Here is a 17,832-nt window from a genome sequence, read left to right on the forward strand (position 1 = left end):
TAATTCCCTGATCAGGGACTGAACCTGGACTCCTGCAGTGGAAGCATGGCAACCTAAACACTGGACTGCCAGAACAATCCCCAGGCCACCATCTTTGATAGCTCTGCCTATTCCGCTGTCCCAGGCAGCTGTCGGAAAATAATGTACGTAGCTAGTATACCAGTGGCAACGGTGCTGCTCCCTGGCAACAACGAATGGGGATAATCCCAACTGTCAGGTGGCCCCCTAAGCCCTGTTTTAAGTCTCTGGTGTTTCTGATGTTCTTTACATTAATGGCAAATATAATGAATATTATTTGCATGCTGCAGGTTAGGAAATGCTTTCGTGTAGATTAGCTGATGCGTCTTAGTCAGGAGCCAGTGAGGGATTCTGCTTTCTTTCCCGAGCTCGAGCTTGTGCTCATTCCGTCTGCCTCACTCTGCACTGCATTCTACCCTGTAGGATGAGATGGCAAGCCGCAGCCTGGGTGGACTGCCCTTTCCTGAGCTGGCTGTGTTTTAGGATGCATCTTCCCTGATATCAGGAAGCTGATTAATTGTTCTGGTTTAAAGTCTCCTGTGGGGTCAGCATCAGGTAAGCTAAGCAGAGTTGTTGGAGGACTTAAAAGAGGCCTCAGTGAAGGCTGGGCCTCAGTGAAGCAAAATGTGAGTGTCCAATCTGGGAGTGGTTCAAAGTGGCCTAGAGAATGGTCACATATTCCCCACATGTTTGCAGGCAGTAAGGGACTGGGAATGACAGGAATTACTGGAACTATGATTCAGCTCTGATTACAAAGGAGGTTTTTTGTTTTTTTTTTTTAATCATAGAGAACTAACTATTCTTTAAAACATTCCAAGTGTAGTCATGGGTTATGTCCCAAATTTGTACTTTCCCACATGGATAGTCCTCCACAAGCCAGGCTATATATAGAAGGAAAAACAGCATTGTTTCTGTCTTTGAACTTAGCTCTGTGAATGGGAAACCCTGGATAGGAGCAGTGTTAGTGACATTGTTGCTGTCCCTTAATGGTATGATTCTGACATTTCTGTTGCTCAGTTTCCTTATCTGTCAATTGAGACTAAAAAAAAAAAAATTCTACTAGACTTCTGATGGTAGAATTATATTAGAACACGTAGAACGATCATACAAATATGGTAGGTCTAAATAAATACATGGGAATTTAAAGCTAATGACTACTTCGAAATTTTTGATGAGGAAAATTGGGAAGTAAGGTGAGACTCTGGTTTTGAAAGGTAGGTTGTTTGTTGTTCTTAGTACACACGAGTCTACCAGTGCAGACGCTGTTGGTTAGAGCTAACGCTTGTCGACTGAATGGCTAAACAAGGAAAACCATTGAGATTACTGTAAGTGCCACATTTTATTCACTTTGTGAGTAAATACAAATTTCATCAAAGATTTATTCAGCATTTACCAAGTGCCCTCCTGTGTTCTAGCGCTGACAAATACTCAGTACAATGCTGAGTAAAAGATAATCTTGTCCTGACCCTGAAGGAGCTTCACAGCTCAGTGTGGGCCTCAATCAGATAATCACACAAAGGTGGAAAACCACAGCTCTAGTAAGCATGCTTCTAAAAGGAAGGCACCCCACACAGTAGGTCTCCTGTAAGAGACCAGGGCAGTTATGTTATGGTCTCCCATAAGAGGAGGCAGGAAGGAGGCGCTTGTGAACTCTGGTTTTAAACAACAGGGGTAAACGTGCCAACGTGGCCAGCCTGTCAGAGATTACCAAAAATGTCAAGGTGCCTCTGTGCTCAGGGTTCAAATGAGAAACGGAGAGGATTTCTGGAGCGTGTTTGGCAATCATTCCCCAGTTCTCCACTGAGACCCCATCTCTGAGGAAGCCTTTCAGCTGCTGCCAGTTGGCCACCCTTCTCCGAGTACTCTCCGGGCCTGGGGCCTGCACACAGCTGAAGCTGAGCTGTCTGCACGTGAATGCTGGTGCACTGACTTGTCTGTGTTTGATCCAGGGCAGGATTCTTCTTGTCTTCAATCTGGTGGCTCTAGGTTGATTTCAAATTTTCATTTAAATAAATAATTCCAGCCTTCAGCTGGGAGAGGGGACGGCTGCGTGGCCAGGCAGAGCCTCCCTGGGATGCTAAAGCTGCAGGGGACAAACCAGAGGGACTGAGCCCTGCCTCCCTGCCTCGTTTGCTGGAAGGAGTAACTATGGGTATTTGGCAACTCTTTCCCAAACTGCATGATGAAGGTTGGGAAACACTGAATTATGAAATAGAGGAAGGCAGTTGGGGTGCTTTTGTCATCCTTGGCTCATGAATGCTAAGTTACAGTAATGAGCTTATCCCTGTGATGGTGTATCACAGGGTGCTGTACTATTCTGTAGCAACTTTTTTTTTTCAGTGTTTTATTATCAACAGACTCAGGATGTGTGAGCTGACCTGTGAATGACTCTGGATTGTTATAAGTGGGGAACAAGTGAGCGGCTCATGCATTCTGTCTCAGGGGAAAGTGAGGAAACCGACAGGATTCTGGAAGGTTGTTGTTTGAGGAGGCTTGTTCAATTCCGGGGAGAGAGGGGAGGAGCAAGAAACTTGAGCTTGTCTGCTGCTGCTGCTGCTGCTGCTAAAGTGCTTCAGTCATGTCTGACTCTGTGCAACCCCATAGACGGCAGCCCACCAGGCTCCCCCGTCCCTGGGATTCTCCAGGCGAGAACACTGGAGTGGGTTGCCATTTCCTTCTCCAATGCATGAAAGTGAAAAGGGAAAGTGAAGTCGCTCAGTCGTGTCTGACTCTTCGCGACCGCATGGACTGCAGCCCACCAGGCTCCTCCATCCATGGGATTTTCCAGGCAAGAGTACTGGAGTGGGGTGCCATTGCTTCTCCGTGAGCTTGTCTACTCCCCATTAACTGACTTATACAGCAACTGTCCCCATCTGAAGGCTATTATGGAAGAGCTGCCGGGAAGTTGTGGGTAGGGAAGTGTCCTCCCCTCCTCTCACCCCCTGACCTGGGCAGGGCTTACGGCCACTTCTTTCCCGTGTCTTCTTTGCAGGGTCCACTTTTGCTTCTTACACCTTCTGGCTCATTCTTTTTCCTCCTCTGATCACCCTGTTCCAGGTACTTCTTTCCTGAGTGGTGCTGAATTCAGGAGTGTGGGTGGGGAAGAAGGAGGGGTTTCAGACAATGTCACCCTGAGACACTCTGATACTGACAGCAAAAAGAGTTGGCCTGTCCCAAGATTCTCTTAATGCTGTGTGTGTGATAGAGTGTTTTTTTTTTTAAGGAATTCTGTTTTTATTTTTATTAATTTATTTTTCGTTGTGCCTCAAGGCGTGTGGGATCTCACTTCCTTGACCAGGGATTGAACCCATGCCCTCTGTGATGGCAACATGGAGTTTTAACTGCTGGACCATGAAGGAATTCTCCAGGGTGTTTGTTCATTTATTTGGAGTATAGCTGATTTGCAATGTTATGTTAGTTTCAGGTGTACGGCAAAGTGATTCAGTTGACACATATATCCACTCTTTTTTAGGTTCTTTCCCCATATAGGTCATTAGAAATTATTGAGTAGAATTCCTGTGCTAAAAAGTAGGCCCTTATTAATAAGTTACCTATTTTGTATATAGTCGTGTGTATATGTCAATCCCAATCTCCCAGTTTATCCCCTGCCTTCCCCCTTGGTAACTGTAAGTTTGTTTTCTACATCTGTGACTATTTCTGTTTTGTAAATAAGTTCATTGGAACAATTTTGTTGTTGTTGTTAGATGCCACAAAGAAGCGATATCATAGGATATTTGTCTTTCTCTGTATGATGGGGGGTTTTTAATGTGCACCTTGCATGCATGTGTGGGTCTATGGGAGTGTGTACTTTCTGGTTCACAATTACTTTTAAATTGTTAAGTGAGTTCTTCTCTAGGAGAAGAACCCCATTTTTGATTATTGGTCTAGGTGTTGTTAACTCATTTTGGACCCAAAGAGGGTTTGATTGACAAAGCTTTCTCCTCATCTTGCCGTTTGGGTGGCAAGTCTCTGTTGTACCCTGAGACCCACTAGGCACATCCTCCTTGTCCCGGGTGGGGATAGGTCAAACCACGAAGCAGTTGGTCTTGTCTTGTGTAACAGCGCTAAGAAAAATGACCAGGCTTGACCCTAAAGCCTCTGATTCAGGCCCCGCCTTGGTTTCTGTGTTCTTGCGAAGCCTCTCCCTCCTGCGGCACTGGCTTCAGCCCTCTCTCCCTCAGCTCCCTGTTCCCGGCAGAGTGGGGAGGCCTGTTAGAGAGTCTGTGTCAGGCAGCTGTGCCCTACTTTTTGTTTCTTTTTTTAAATAATTTTTTTACAATGGAAAAGTTTTAAACCTGTATAGAAGTGGAGAGAATAGTGTAATGAACCCCATGTACTCAGTTTCAATAATGATCTGCTTCCGGTCAGTCTTGTGTCTTTTATAGGCGTGTACTCTGCTCTGCTACCCAGTGGAATCTCAGATATTGCACAACTTCTCCATAAATCCTTCAGAATGTAGTGTGGAAAAACTCGAATGAACTTTTTGGCTGACACAGAGACAAGGGTTTATGCTTATATTTATAAACATAACCATCATTCTGTAGTAGTCGTGAAGTCCCTGAGTCGTGTCCGACTCCTTGCAACTCCATGGACTGTAGCCCACCAGGCTCCTCAGTCCATGGAATTCTCCAGGCAAGAGTACTGGAGTCGGTTGCCATTTCCTTCTCCGATCATTCTGTAACCATACTTAAAACAATTCCTTAATACGATCAAATATCCACTGTTCAAAGTTCCCTGATAGTCTCATAATTTAAAAAATGTAGGGGTTGTCTGAATCAGGATCCAAACAAGGTCCACATCTTGTATTTGTTGATATCAGTTTCTCAAGTCTGAATGAATTACCCACCTGCAAGTGTCAATAGTGATGGTGTTTGCTGTTAAATGTCAGTGTCGTTTAATGAACTATCGATCCCCCTCACTGCTGTAAACTAATAGCCAGCAGTGCTTGATCACACGCAGGTTCAGTTTTTTGCAGGAGTATTTCCCAGTTCCTACCTCATCACATCAGGAGGTACCCAGCGTCAGATTTTCTCCTTCTCATGATGTAAAGATCCATCTGTGAGTCTGGGTGATGAGGGTCTGACTTCTCTCATAAAGTGCCCCATCAGCTAATGGTTTTGGCACCTGCTAATGATCATTAGGCACATCGATGATTTCATTTAGATTCTGTCATTATTTCTACATTTTTAAGGTGCAAGTCTTCTCTAAAGAACTTTCCTTCATCAATTATACCCCAAGGTACAGAGCACACAAGACATTTTTTAAAAAAGCCATTATCGGAATAATGGTTCAGTTCTTTAGCACTCTCCAAAGGTGGAGAGTGGCCAGTGAGGTGGTTTTTTTTTTTAGCATCATTATAAACTTGTGACTTTTAACATAACTGATGTGTAACAATTCAGTGCAATCTGATTCTCTGTGCTGCTCATACTGTTTCACCTTAGGCTGGTGGGAGCCTGTTTGGGTTTTATCCTCTGTCCTCTGGACATGACCACAGGAGTCCCCCTTGCCTTCTGGTATGACAAGGTGCTCCATCTTCATCTTACACTTTCCCTGTCTCTGACCTAGACTCAGACATTTCTCTGAGAAGACCTGATTCGTCTTAGTAGGAAAACAGCATGTAGAAACCACAACCAGTTATGGCCAGTTTTTGAAGGCTTTGCATAAATGAGCTTGTAAGAGATCTCTATACACAGAGGAGACCCACGTGGTGTGCAGGGGCGTGACCGACAGCCACTGCATTGTCCACCAGGTTCATTAAACAAAACAAACCCCACCTGAGCTCCCTTAAATGGAGTATGATTTTGCAGACCCTGCCTGAGTGTGATTCCCAGCCCTCCTCCTGGGATGAATTAGATATACCCACAAGCATTCAGTCTTTTCTAGCCCTTCCGTGAGCACAGGCTTCTGAGAGGAGATGGTCAGGCTGAGGATTCTCCAGTCCTCTGTGCTTTAAAGGTTGCTGAGGGCAGAGCAGCTATTGTTCTGTAAGACCAGCCAGGCTGCCCCACCCCTTCCAGAGTGGTGCATACGTGCCCTCGGACAGGTTGTTGCACACACAGACCTAACTCAGGATTGCTAACTTTGTGGTGAGATGTCCATGAAGCCTGGGTCCTGTGCCCTCACAGACTGCAGAAGAGATCCAGTGGTACCCAGACGACAGAGTCTTAGATCACTGCCCATAGACTCTTTCTTCATCTTTTTCTGTGGTCTGGGGCCAGGGTGCTGGTAGCCCCTTGCTGCTGAGAGGTCTTGCAGAGGGTAAGCTCTGAGCCAGTGTCCTATGGATGTCACCAAACTGCCTGGTACCCTCAGCTGCTAAGCTGGAGGCATCAGATATAGTTGGCCCTGCATTTACTCAGCAGGGACAGTAAGAAGAAAGGTACATGACAGAGAAAAGCCAGTGACATTTTCAAGCTCTGTAGGAGTATATTTATATGTTAGAAAACTTATTTGCAAATTTCTCCAAAGCCAGTCTGAGCTTCCTGTTTAAGGGGCAGGAAAACAGTTCTAGTTGCTGTATGATGCCTCTCGCCTGCTGTGGGGCCACCCACCATCACAGGCTTGCTCACTGCCTCCTGGCCTCGAAGGGCCTCCATGTATTAATAGGTCTGTGATGGGTGTTCTGCACAGTCAGCCCCCTGGTCACTCCTAGGCATTTTCTCCTACAAATCTTCAGATTGACTTTAAAAAAATCTTAACATCAACAAGGCTTTAAGCTTTATCTGAGAATAAAATGCATTCATATGTCTCCTAAGTATTAATTATTTGCAGCTGGGTTGAAAGTCACAGCTACCTTCTTGCTGTGAACCAGGAGGGGATGGAGTGGGGAGGGGGAGTAGGCGGTCATTCGCTTTTCATACAGGAGTGGCCCACATGGCACAGATCTTTTCCTGCCAAGCACTTCATCACTTTTTGTAAACCCAGGGCCCCCAAGAGCCAGGAAACCAGCTGAGGTTACTCAGGATTTTAGAATAAAAAAGGGACCCCAGACTTCAGCAGTGAGGTGAGATCTAGCCCAGATCCCCAGTATATGAAGCGGAGGTAAAGTGGCTGGGTGGGGCTGGGGTACCAGGGCCAAGGTTATGGGCTTTCTTCCTGTGCCCTGTCCCCTGCAGCAAGCCAGGGCTCCAGGAAGGGCCTGGCCACCCACTAGGACAGGAGAGAGATGGCTTGGAAGGGGATCCACAAACTGAGAACAAATGCAGGAGTCAGCAAAGGTGCAAGCGAGAGGTTAACAAGCATTCCTTTACACCAGCACTAACCAGTGAGAAATTAGAATAGAAAATCAGACGTCACTTATTGTACCATAGCAACACAACTGTAAACTATTGAGAAATTTAACACAGGACGCACAAGAATTTACTGACATTTAGAGCTCTATTTTCAGGATGGAAAGAATGGCTGAATAAATGGTGTTATGTTACGATTATCATATGAGATTGGCTAAAAACTAAAGATTTGTAAAGACTGTAATTTTCATGAAATTGTTGTGTAAATTCACTGCAATTCCGATCACAAGTCCATCAAGACTTTTAAAATGACTTAACAAAATTATTCTTAAATGTATACACAAGAATAAAAAGCCTGTTCCCAAGTAACCAAGTCAGTTTTGAAAAACAGAGTGAAGTTGGTGGGGGACTGGGGAGGAACTGCTATTTCCTCTAGATAATAAAGCACATTATGAAGCCATTAGTAAGAAAAACATGAGGTAACAAGGGAACAAGACAAAAGGGTTAAAGTTGTAAACTGAGTATGCAACACCAGATAATGTTTATATGGAAGAGGATACACCATTCAGGTGACACCACAGGTAAATGAAGACAGGGAGACTGTTTAGAAGATGGTGATGGCAAATGACCTACCTTAGGGAGATAAAGTTGGATCCTTACGTCAAACACAGAGGAACTCTAGATCAATGGAACACCTAAAGGTGATCCATAAAACCATGAAGATAAAGGGAGAAAGTGTGGGAGACTATCTTTGTGATTTTAGAAAGAGGACTTCTGAAATGTAAATAAGATGACCCATAGTACGAAACTCATGAGGCTGAGATCACTAAATTAGAGGGTTGTTTGTTAGGTAACAATGGATGAGGTTGTTGTAAGGATTAAAAGGTAATTTTCAAAGTGCTGAACAGTGCATGGCTTGTGGGAAGTGCTTGACACTGTACACATTTGTGGAATAAAATAGAATAGGGACCCATATTGGCTCATGGTGACAGAAACTGTGTCATGGACTAAAATATATGAATAACTCAATTCTTTGTACCTGATGCCCACAAATGAGATAAAATAAAACCTCTTATAGGTCCATCTATTCATTTCCTTGATGGGTAACTATGGCCCCGTAGGTGCAAAGTGTATCCAAAAAAGAAAAAAAGAATTTTTCAAAAGGAAGTAAAACTTCCTGAGCCATCTCCTTTTGCTGTCTTTGTGCATGGAATTCAGAACCTCTAAGAAGGCACTAGCTATATGAGCTCAGTGACTCATGAGTCCCTCATTTCTGGGAACGCAGACAACTGATGGACTATATTTGTTTTCCTCTGTAGCGTGAGATCCAGAACTGGCACATTTTTCATCTGTGATGAATTCTTAATTAGCCATAGGCTCCAGTATCAGGAAATGCCAAGTTAATTGAAATCCACGTGTGATTCAGAGATCTCAATCAAGTCAGTCGTTTCAACCTCCAGGAGCATCTCTCACAGTTCTTTATACTCCCAAGCACAGTGTGCTGGATAAATATGTGTTGATTATTTAAAATTAATCCCTCGTCATTTTTTTTTTTAATCCCTCGTCTTTCTGAAAAGGATTTAAAACTCTTTATGGTTCTTCAAATCATTGATCAAAGTTGTTAAAACCCAGGCAATCAGCCTGACGTTAGCAACAGCAAATAAAAGGAAGGTGAAGGAAGGGTGCTGATGCTCATCCATGAGCTGCCTACTGGGCACTTTCAAAGTCCTATAAGGACTGTCTGCTGCTGCTGCTGCTAAGTCGCTTCAGTCGTGTCCGACTCTGTGCGACCCCACAGACGGCAGCCCACCAGGCTCCCCCATCCCTGGGATTCTCCAGGCAAGAACACTGGAGTGGGTTGCCATTTCCTTCTCCAAGGCATGAAAGTGAAAAGTGAAAGGGAAGTCGTTCAGTCATGTCTGACTCTTAGCGACTGCATGACTGCAGCCTTCCAGGCTCCTCCATCCATGGGATTTTCCAGGCAAGAGTACTGGAGTGGGGTGCCATTGCCTTCTCCAGAGGTAGGTGTTATCCCCATTTTATAGATGCAGAAACTGAGGCCTACATAAGGGGGAACCCTTGGCCACAACCCACTGCTGGTACACTGCAAACCCAGGGTGACAGACTCATAGCTGGTCCTCTCCCGCTCTGTCCCACCGAGAAGCAAAGAGTCAGGCTCACCCCAGGGCAACTCAATAGTGAGGGAAAGGCAGAGTGGCCCAAAGCCAGCTTCTCGACACAAAACCTTTCATAAAGTCAGAAAAGGTAGATTGTGGGACATAATAGAAATGACACATTTTGGACAGGGTCTGCAATTTCCTGGGTTATCATTATCTAGAGCTGATTTCTCATGACTGCAGCCTTCGTGGCATGAAGCCTCTGGCTGGCAGCCTGCGAGATCCTGCATGTGCTTGGCTGGGAGGGATGGTGTCCAGCCAGGTCTGTCCTGGTCCCAACATCTCAACTTAAAATAATCCTAGACCCTGTCCCCATCCGCTGGCTCACTTCCCATCCCCCTTAAGCCATTCTTAAGGCTTCAGAATCATAACCTGCAAATCTGTTCCAGCCTGAGCTCTGCCCACCCTACGGCTGGTCTGCCAGGAGCTTCTGGGAAGACACTGGATGAAAGTGGAGGGGGGACATGTGCCTATTTCCTTCCCTTCCTCCTTAGGGTCTTCCAGCCTGGGACTCTTCCTGGGAGGACAGGATGAAGACAGAGGTTTCGTGCACACCAGGCCTTTCTGTGAGCTGCATGGAGCTCTGGGACTAGGCAGACCCAGGTGGGGCCAAGAGAAATCCAAGGGGAGGGAGTCTCCAGCTGGCTGGGGCCCCAGTGCAGGTAGCTGGGCTGCCCATTCACGTATTCTTTGGCTTTTCAGCATCCTCAGATGAGTTACTGGCCCAGCCATGTGCAAGTGGCCACCACGGCGCTGGGGGTCCAGGGAGGGAGACCTGTACATGAAAGACAATTACAGGCAACTTCTAAGTCAAGCTACTTATGTCTCCTTAGTTGGGTTTCATCTGAGCTCCTGCTCAGTGCTCTGAGGAGCTGGAGGATTTGGGTGCACGCTCTGTGATCCTGTCCTTCCCCAGAGGAGATGCAGCAGCAGCACGCTGGTGACAACATATGGGGACAGCGAGAGTGCCCTGGACTTGTTCTGCTTTCCTTTCCCTCTGGCATCGCTGCTGTGACACACATTTATCTCTAAGATTCTCAAGGAGAGGATACAGCAAGGGGCGCTGAGAGAGGACTGTGTAAGGGGTCAGAGCAGGGAAGCAATGAGCCAGCAGGATCCTTTACCCGCCTGTGCCTTTTCCTGTTTCAAAAAGAAAGAAGCAGAGAGAGAGAGTGTAATACAAGGCTGGCCAGGCCACTGGTAACCCAGACAGCGCCTTCATGCCAGTCAGGAGTACACTCAGCTTTAGAAGATGCAGTGTGGCTTGGTGACAGATGCAGAGCCTGGACCAAAGCTCCCATGGCCTCTGTCTTCTTGGCTGGTGTCTTGTGCTTATGGCTGCAGTTCCCTGGACTCTCCTGCCTTGAACGACCTCCGGGTTAAAGGGCCAAGAGAGGATGAAGTGTCTTCCAAGAGCTTTCAGAATCCCAGATGTGCCCTGGTGCTGAGGGAGATCAGTGTCTCATAGGCGGAGGCTGGGTAGGGAGGCACTGATGCTTCTCTCAGCTGGTAAGGTGTCCTGGCCACCATCCCACGTACAGCCCACTCCTCACACATGAACTCTATTTAATTTCTTGGGTGGAGATGCCCATATAGGGAAGGGGCGTGGCCCAGGCACAGTACCACCTTGCCAACCTTTCCCGGTCTGGAAGCCCCAGCAAGCTGCTGGAACCTGTCTGCCTTTGCTCTTTGGCTTCATTATATCTCATGAATCAAGACAGTAGGGATTTTCTGCAGTCAACCTCAACAGGAAATGATCCTGGGAATCTGCTGCTTCTCCCTTAATTCATGGAAAACACAGACAGGACAAGTTCCTCTCAGGAGTATTTGTGCCACTCAGTTGAGAGGTGTCACTGGTTCACCTCACAGCCCGGGGACCCAGGCTGGGTGGACGTCGTTTGTCAACGATGGTACAGGGATGCAATTTGCAAGCTACCAAGTTGGACTCTTGGCTCTGGAAATTTAATGTGTGACAGCTGCGTGAAGCCAGTGGTGTCCAGCATTTTAAAAAGGTCAATTAAGAAACGGCTGATGGTGGTGCAGCTCATGACAGCCCAAGGGGGTGAGCAGGGCCGAGTAAACAGAAGGGCTGAGATGTATATTACTGGAATTGAAGTGTCGAAGTGAAGCGTGGTGGGGAGGAAATCTATTATCACAAGCCATAAAACACATCTGAGTTTTGCAGCGGAAAGCAGTACAGCTGTTTCCCTCCCCAGACAGCGCAGGGAGCTGTCTGTGAACGGAGGGCTTGGCAGACAAAGGCGACACCTGCCTGGCTCGATCATTCTGCAGACAAAATTGTTACCCTCCTCACTGCCTGTTCTTTTGCACCTCCTGGAGGAGCACAAGGCAGACGCCGAGGTGATAGTCACAATGTGGGTCATGTTCTAGAAATCCATATTTTAAGCATTTCTCCAAGGCTGGGCTCCACCTTCTCTTCAGGGCATGTGGGTGAGTGAGCGGACGGGAGCCCGAGTGCCACCGTGGGTAAGTGCCTTTCCCCAGACCCAGGTCTGCTCCCTGGCTTCAGTGGACACCCAAATGCAGGGAAAGTCTAGACCTTTTACACTGTGATGGATAAAAGAGGGGCTCCTTCGAGGAAGCCTATTTCAGCCTGTGACAGCACTGGCTCATGGCTGGGGGAGGCACTGCATGGGGCTCTTTTTCAGAAATCAGACAAAGGGGTCTTAAGACTGCTCGGACAGGCTTTTTTATTTTTTTGCTACATCTACCTGTCAAGCTAGAAATTCAGCAGAGCAATGGGAGTGCTAATTGATATGCAAAACAGGTCCAGAGTTCCTAGAAATGTCTAATGATCCTCCAATTCATTGTGAATGCAGAATTAAGACCCGCACTAAGTGAAATGGGAGTAAGAACACCAACCTTTTTGCTTTCCTTTCTTTTTATCTTTCCTTTTTCATATCTACTTTGGGAAGCCTCACAGGTTTTATGATTAAACAAAAAATAGTATAGCCATCAGTGGGGTTTGTCTTTCACACACTGGGTATTTATTATTAGAAAATAGCTTCTATCAGCTGTCAGTACCAAACAAGTTGAAAGGAGCGTGCTTCTCACCATAAATTGTTTTTCTCCTTACTGAAGTTTAAATAAACAGTTCACTGTGGGGAGAGTTGTCACGCCTTTTTTTTTTCTTTAAAAACTGAATAATTAAATGGATTTTAGTATAAAACATCCTTCAAATATGACTTGTCCTGCAGTTATGCTGTCCCCTTGAGGAAGGGACTTGGAAGAGATGGAAAAGACCACTCAAGCTATCAAATTACCCCAAAGAATCTACAGTAAAAACTGGGAAACAAACCAATGAACCCAAACAAAACCCATTCACACCAGGAAACCAGTTTTAACATCGGCTTTTCAATTTTGATTATCATCTAAGTTTAATATATATATATATATTTATATTTGAAATAGTAATAAAAAAGGAAGAATTGAATTGCATCCTTAGCAGGACAACCTTCCTCACATGTGAAAGAGGTGTTCAGAAAATTCCATATCTGCTAAATAAACATGTTTGGCAGCTTAGCAAATATCATATGATTGCAGCATCCATGATTTGAAGTCAAAGAGCATTCTCTTTCTTCGGGCGGAGTCCATTGGTCAGGGCGATGTGATTACATGGCTCTGGATGTTCTTCGACCCACAGGCTTGAGGAAGGGTTTGGGAGTGGCTCAGTGCATGGCCCCAGTGCAGAAACTTCCAAACCCCAAACAACAAATCAACCACCCAAAAACACACAAACATCAAACAATTGTCTCCTTTGAGTTCCTCTTGACAGAGTGGAGGCCCAGCAGGGACTGCTGGTTGGAAGGGATGTTGACAGACTTTGGAATGAGGAGAATCACCCTCTGATTGGTCCGACGCCATTCGTTGTACAATCGACAGTGGTACCTAAATGACACCTGGGGTTGGGAGAGGAAAAACAAGAGAAGGTTTCAGGTAACGGAAGCTGGTTATCAATTCAAACAACCTATGTGCCATTTAAAACAGTTCCAAACATCAGTACAGCTGGGCAAGAGCCTGGGGCAAAACTGCTCTAGCAGGTAGTTGCGTGCTGAGTCTGAGGTTCAACCAAACAGCACTCATGCCCTGAACTCAGGGGCAGGGCTCCCCTTGTGCCTCTTCATACTGGGTCAAATCACAGTAATAATAGGAAATGAGGTTCCTCCTGAGCCTGGACTTATTTTCAGAGTAGGGGTTTGGACCCCAAAGGAGAAGAGAGCTGGTTGGGGGCTGTGGGCAGAGCAGGTACAGCACCAGTCTTCACGCAGCTGTGGGACTTTTGGTCATCGAGTTTCTCTCTGTTAAATGAGAAGGATGCCAGGGCTTCACACACCCTTCTGTAGGTTGGACACTGCACAACTCAAAGGACCCCATGCACAGTATGACAAGAAGGGCACCCTTCATACTGTGATAGGGACAACCTGCACCACTGTACTTGGCAGCCCCTGTGAGCGACCCCCACTGCCCCCAGCTCCATGGCTTCCAGTGGAGAAGCTGCAGCGTGGGCACCAGCTCCCCCGAGCAGCTCTTCCTGAGCCAGCGTCTGCACCCACCTCAGCATGGCAGCAGTGCCCTGTACACCACTGGCCTGGCCCTCTCCCTGCACTAGAAGCATCTTGTTGAGGGCGGGGGCTTCTGTTGCATTCGTCTTTGCGTGCTCTGCACCTGTCACAGTGCCTGGTGCTTGGGAAGTTGCTCAGTTAAGTCCACCGAGTGAATGGATGAGTGAATACACATCCTGTATCTTCCAAATGCAACACCACTTTTAGACTTGGGCCTCTCTTACACAATACACGACAGCACGAGCAGTAGATGCCTCATCAACTGTGACATAACTGTGCCCCCAAAGTGCTTGCTTCTGGTGTAAACATACTCGAAGAAGCTTGCTTGCTTCTATGGCTTGCTTTGGAGAAGACTGGAGAAAAGCGTTTATCAATTTTCCCAGGAAATTCAAAGAATCAATTCTTCTGAAGATGTATAAACTGCCTTTAAAAGTGGAAGTATAGGTTCTAGTTTGAGTATATCTAGATGTCTAGTTAAGTGCTGGCGAAGAAGGCGCCCATGACCTCAGGATGACAAATTATTCAAGGTACAGAGTGTTTAACCACCTGGGGTAGCTGAGTCATGCTGACCCTAGTACAATGGTCCCTGTTGGCCAAAGTGGACTGATCCTATGGTTTGAGCTCAGTATTTCTGGAAGAGAATGCAGGCTCTTGATCAGAAAGGGCCTGTCTTCATGGAAGGATCATGAAATCCGAGGCCACTCACTCAAATTTCCTAGGGTAGAAAGCAGATGCCACAGACAGAATGCCAGAGAGATTTCAGTATGAAAATGTAAGCTCTTAAACTCACACAGATGTGCTTTTCTCCAAAAGGCTCTGAACATGCCAGAGTGGATCAGAGGTTTGGGGTTTTTTTCTTTTTCTGTTTTTAAAGCTTGATTCTCTTATATCTGTTCTGTCCTGCTGCTGCCTGGTGCTACTCATGAAGGTAAGAGGCAGGCTGGAAAACGTGCTGATCAGGGCAAAGGGCAGGGAAGAGGTAGGAAACACACAAGTACTAAAGACGAGCTGGGGCAGTACAAGAAATCTGGATCTGGAAATATTACAGGAAAGCTGGATTTGAAACCTAGTCCCTCTGTCGTGATGGTAATGAACTGCGCATGTTCAGTAAGCGCGGGCAAAGCGGTAGCTGCGCGCAGTAGGAGGCAGGCAGTGGGATACCTCGTTTGTAAAATGTGAATAATGATATCAGAGATAATGGATAAAAAGCACGCTGCACAGTGCCATTGCCACATGTTAGTGTTCTAGGCCTGTTATTTCTGGCGGGTTAAATCTGAAAAGAAGATAATTTTGCAACGCACCTTAGATACAGAAAGGTGGGGGGAAAAAGAAAAAGAGAGGTTGGGCTATTTCCTCTAAAGCCTTGCTCTCAGTGTGGCCATGAAGGATGTACCACCTGGGAGCTTGTTAGAATATAACAGTTGTGGGCTCCACCCAGACATAGGGAATCAGAGCATGTATTTTAACAAGATCCCCAGGTGATTCGCATGTACGATCAAGCCTGAGAAGCACTGCTTCGAGGAACTGGGAGTCCAAGCCTTAGGAGGTCTCTCAGTTCCTTGGCTGGGAAGTACAAAAATAAGACCCACTTGTTCAGACAAACAAGTGAGACCTTACTACGCATTCATCTATCTTAATTGCTGTTCACCACCACAGTCTGTAGGCGAATTCAATCAATAAGAAAGCATCATGTGCAGATGACGCTGCGTCAGAGACAATGAAGGTAGGTGCAGAGCACAGGGATCATGGGTCTGCAGTTGCCCTGGCTTTGGTCTCTAAGAGCGCCAAGACACTCCCTCCCCTCAGTGGAACAGAAGAAGAAGGCAGGTTTGATTTAGAGATACAAAGAGGCAGTGAGGGAAACAAATAAACACAGGGAAAAAGAAGCTATGGCAGTAGTAACACTGGGACCTTCATTTAGATCCTTCTTAAATTTCTGAGGTTTTAAAGAAAGAGGAGGAAGAAAGAGCACAGGACCACTATTCTAAAAACTACTCTTTATGGGATGGGTTTCTTGAAGTGTCTTCATTTCTTTCATCCAAAGGCTATTTATTAACCTCCGGCCACAGGGAAGGTCATGTGCACGGCACACAGAGGGCTGGCGCGTATTAGCATCACCTCTCCCCAAGAGGCTTCCCTGGTGACTCAGCAGTAAAGAATTAGCCTGCCCATGCAGGAGACAGGAAGATGCCCTGGAGAAGGAAATGGCAACCTACTCCAGTATTCTTGCCTGGGAAATCCTATGGACAGAAGAGCCTGGTGGGCTACAGTCCATTAGGTCACAAAAGAGTCAGACTCGACTTAGAAACGAAACAACAATAGCTCCCCAAGGGAGGTGACTGGCTGAGGCCGCACGTTTGCTGTAAAGTCATGGCATGATTTGGGAAATCTCATTAGGAATTTTGATTCTGCCCTTTCTCTTTGGAGTTCATGGTGTGACTGAAGCATATGGATGAGGCCAGGGCAGTGGAAGTTGTCTTCCCAGAATGGGGCCTGACCTCTGATCTGTGATGGTCCTGTGGAAGGCAAGAGGTCGGTGAGGGACTGAGTCAGCCACACCAGGTCTTGCCGGACACCCTTAGGGTGTGTCTGAACCCACCGTGAGCCTTGCCAGGACAGCATTCTATTCAAGCTTTCCCCTCTGTAAAAAGAATTTAAATGATTGACCCACGGGACTGGGAGTCAGCCAGAAGGGCTGGATCATTCATTCCTTCCGTCTGGTGATTTAATCAGTTGCCACCGAGACTCAGTAGATGGCAGGACCTCCTGGGGGGTGGTGGTCACTGCTACACTGGGCTAATGCAGATCCTCTGTGGACACTTTTTGAACTCTTCACGTGGACTCAGTTCTCACCTACTTGTGCCTGTCCACGGACTTCAAATGATTTGTGGCATGCACAGCGATGTTTCCCGGGCACCTCTTCCCTCTAGCTGTCAGGGTGGAGGTGACCGAGGTCTTGGCCTCCTGGGTGTCAGACACCTGTGTGTGTCAGAGGAGCGGATTCCAGAAGGCAGAACTCCCTGGGTCTGTCAAGCCTGGGCCCCGGTGGAGGCGCTGGGCTCCAAATGCACCTCTGAGCAGAGCGGGTGTGGGTCCCTCTGACAGCGCCGGCGAGGCCCTTCTGGGAAGGTTCCTCTGGGGAGAGCCGGGCTGGGACTGACACCGTCGTTTGTTTATCTAAGACATTTTCACAGCATATTCTCCTTAAGTTTGACAGCTTGTTTACAATGGGTTTCTGCTGGAGGGCAGTTTCCAAGTGCTGTCAGCTTCTGAATTAAGGCTCTTGCCAGGCCCGCTCAGTACAGCATTTATCTGGGAAGGAGTGAGTCTAGATTCAGTAACCTATCGCTGAGCTGTGGCCACTGTGAGTTTTTCACACGAAAGGGGAGGAACGCCCGTATTTCCCTCCAGTTGCTCTTCGTTGTATAGAGAGGGGAGGGAGAGTGTGAGATGGAGGAGCACAGCAGCTGGGGGAAGAGAGCCCATGCCTCTGCTGAGTGCCCCATGGATGTTCCCGAAGTCATCCCACCTCATCCTCACAACAGTTGAGCCAGGGGTCAGCGGAAGGAGAGGGATGATCAGAGAGGTTAGGGACCCTGTTTGAAGTTACACAGCTATTCGGATGCTAAATCTTGGGTTTAAACACAGAGCCTTTGGATTCTGAAGGCATGTGCTTTTATTTTATTTTATTTTTTTACCATGCAGCACTGCCTCTTGGCAGCATTTCTAGAGTGGTGTATGCCATCAGTCTCCCGCAAGAGCCACTCCAGGGACCTTTCCCACCCAAACCTTCCTTTCACCTGAGATGAGAGATGAAACAGGATA

General features: G+C 46.8%; 1 protein-coding gene across 2 annotated transcripts in view; it reads right to left on the minus strand.

The window, feature by feature from the left end:
- MARCH3 (membrane associated ring-CH-type finger 3) overlaps positions 12,405-17,832 on the minus strand; it is a 155,051-nt gene continuing 149,623 nt past the window's right edge. Inside the window, exon 5 of one of the 2 annotated variants that reach the window (XM_018050700.1) lies at positions 12,405-13,344. In XM_018050700.1, coding sequence (XP_017906189.1) covers positions 13,186-13,344 — 159 coding nt within the window. In that variant the 3' untranslated portion in view covers positions 12,405-13,185. The remainder of the gene's footprint in view (positions 13,345-17,832) is intronic. The other variant, XM_005682688.3, reaches the window with a different exon arrangement.

This window comes from Capra hircus, chromosome 7, assembly GCF_001704415.2.
Source record: "Capra hircus breed San Clemente chromosome 7, ASM170441v1, whole genome shotgun sequence".
Lineage (NCBI taxonomy): Eukaryota > Metazoa > Chordata > Mammalia > Artiodactyla > Bovidae > Capra > Capra hircus.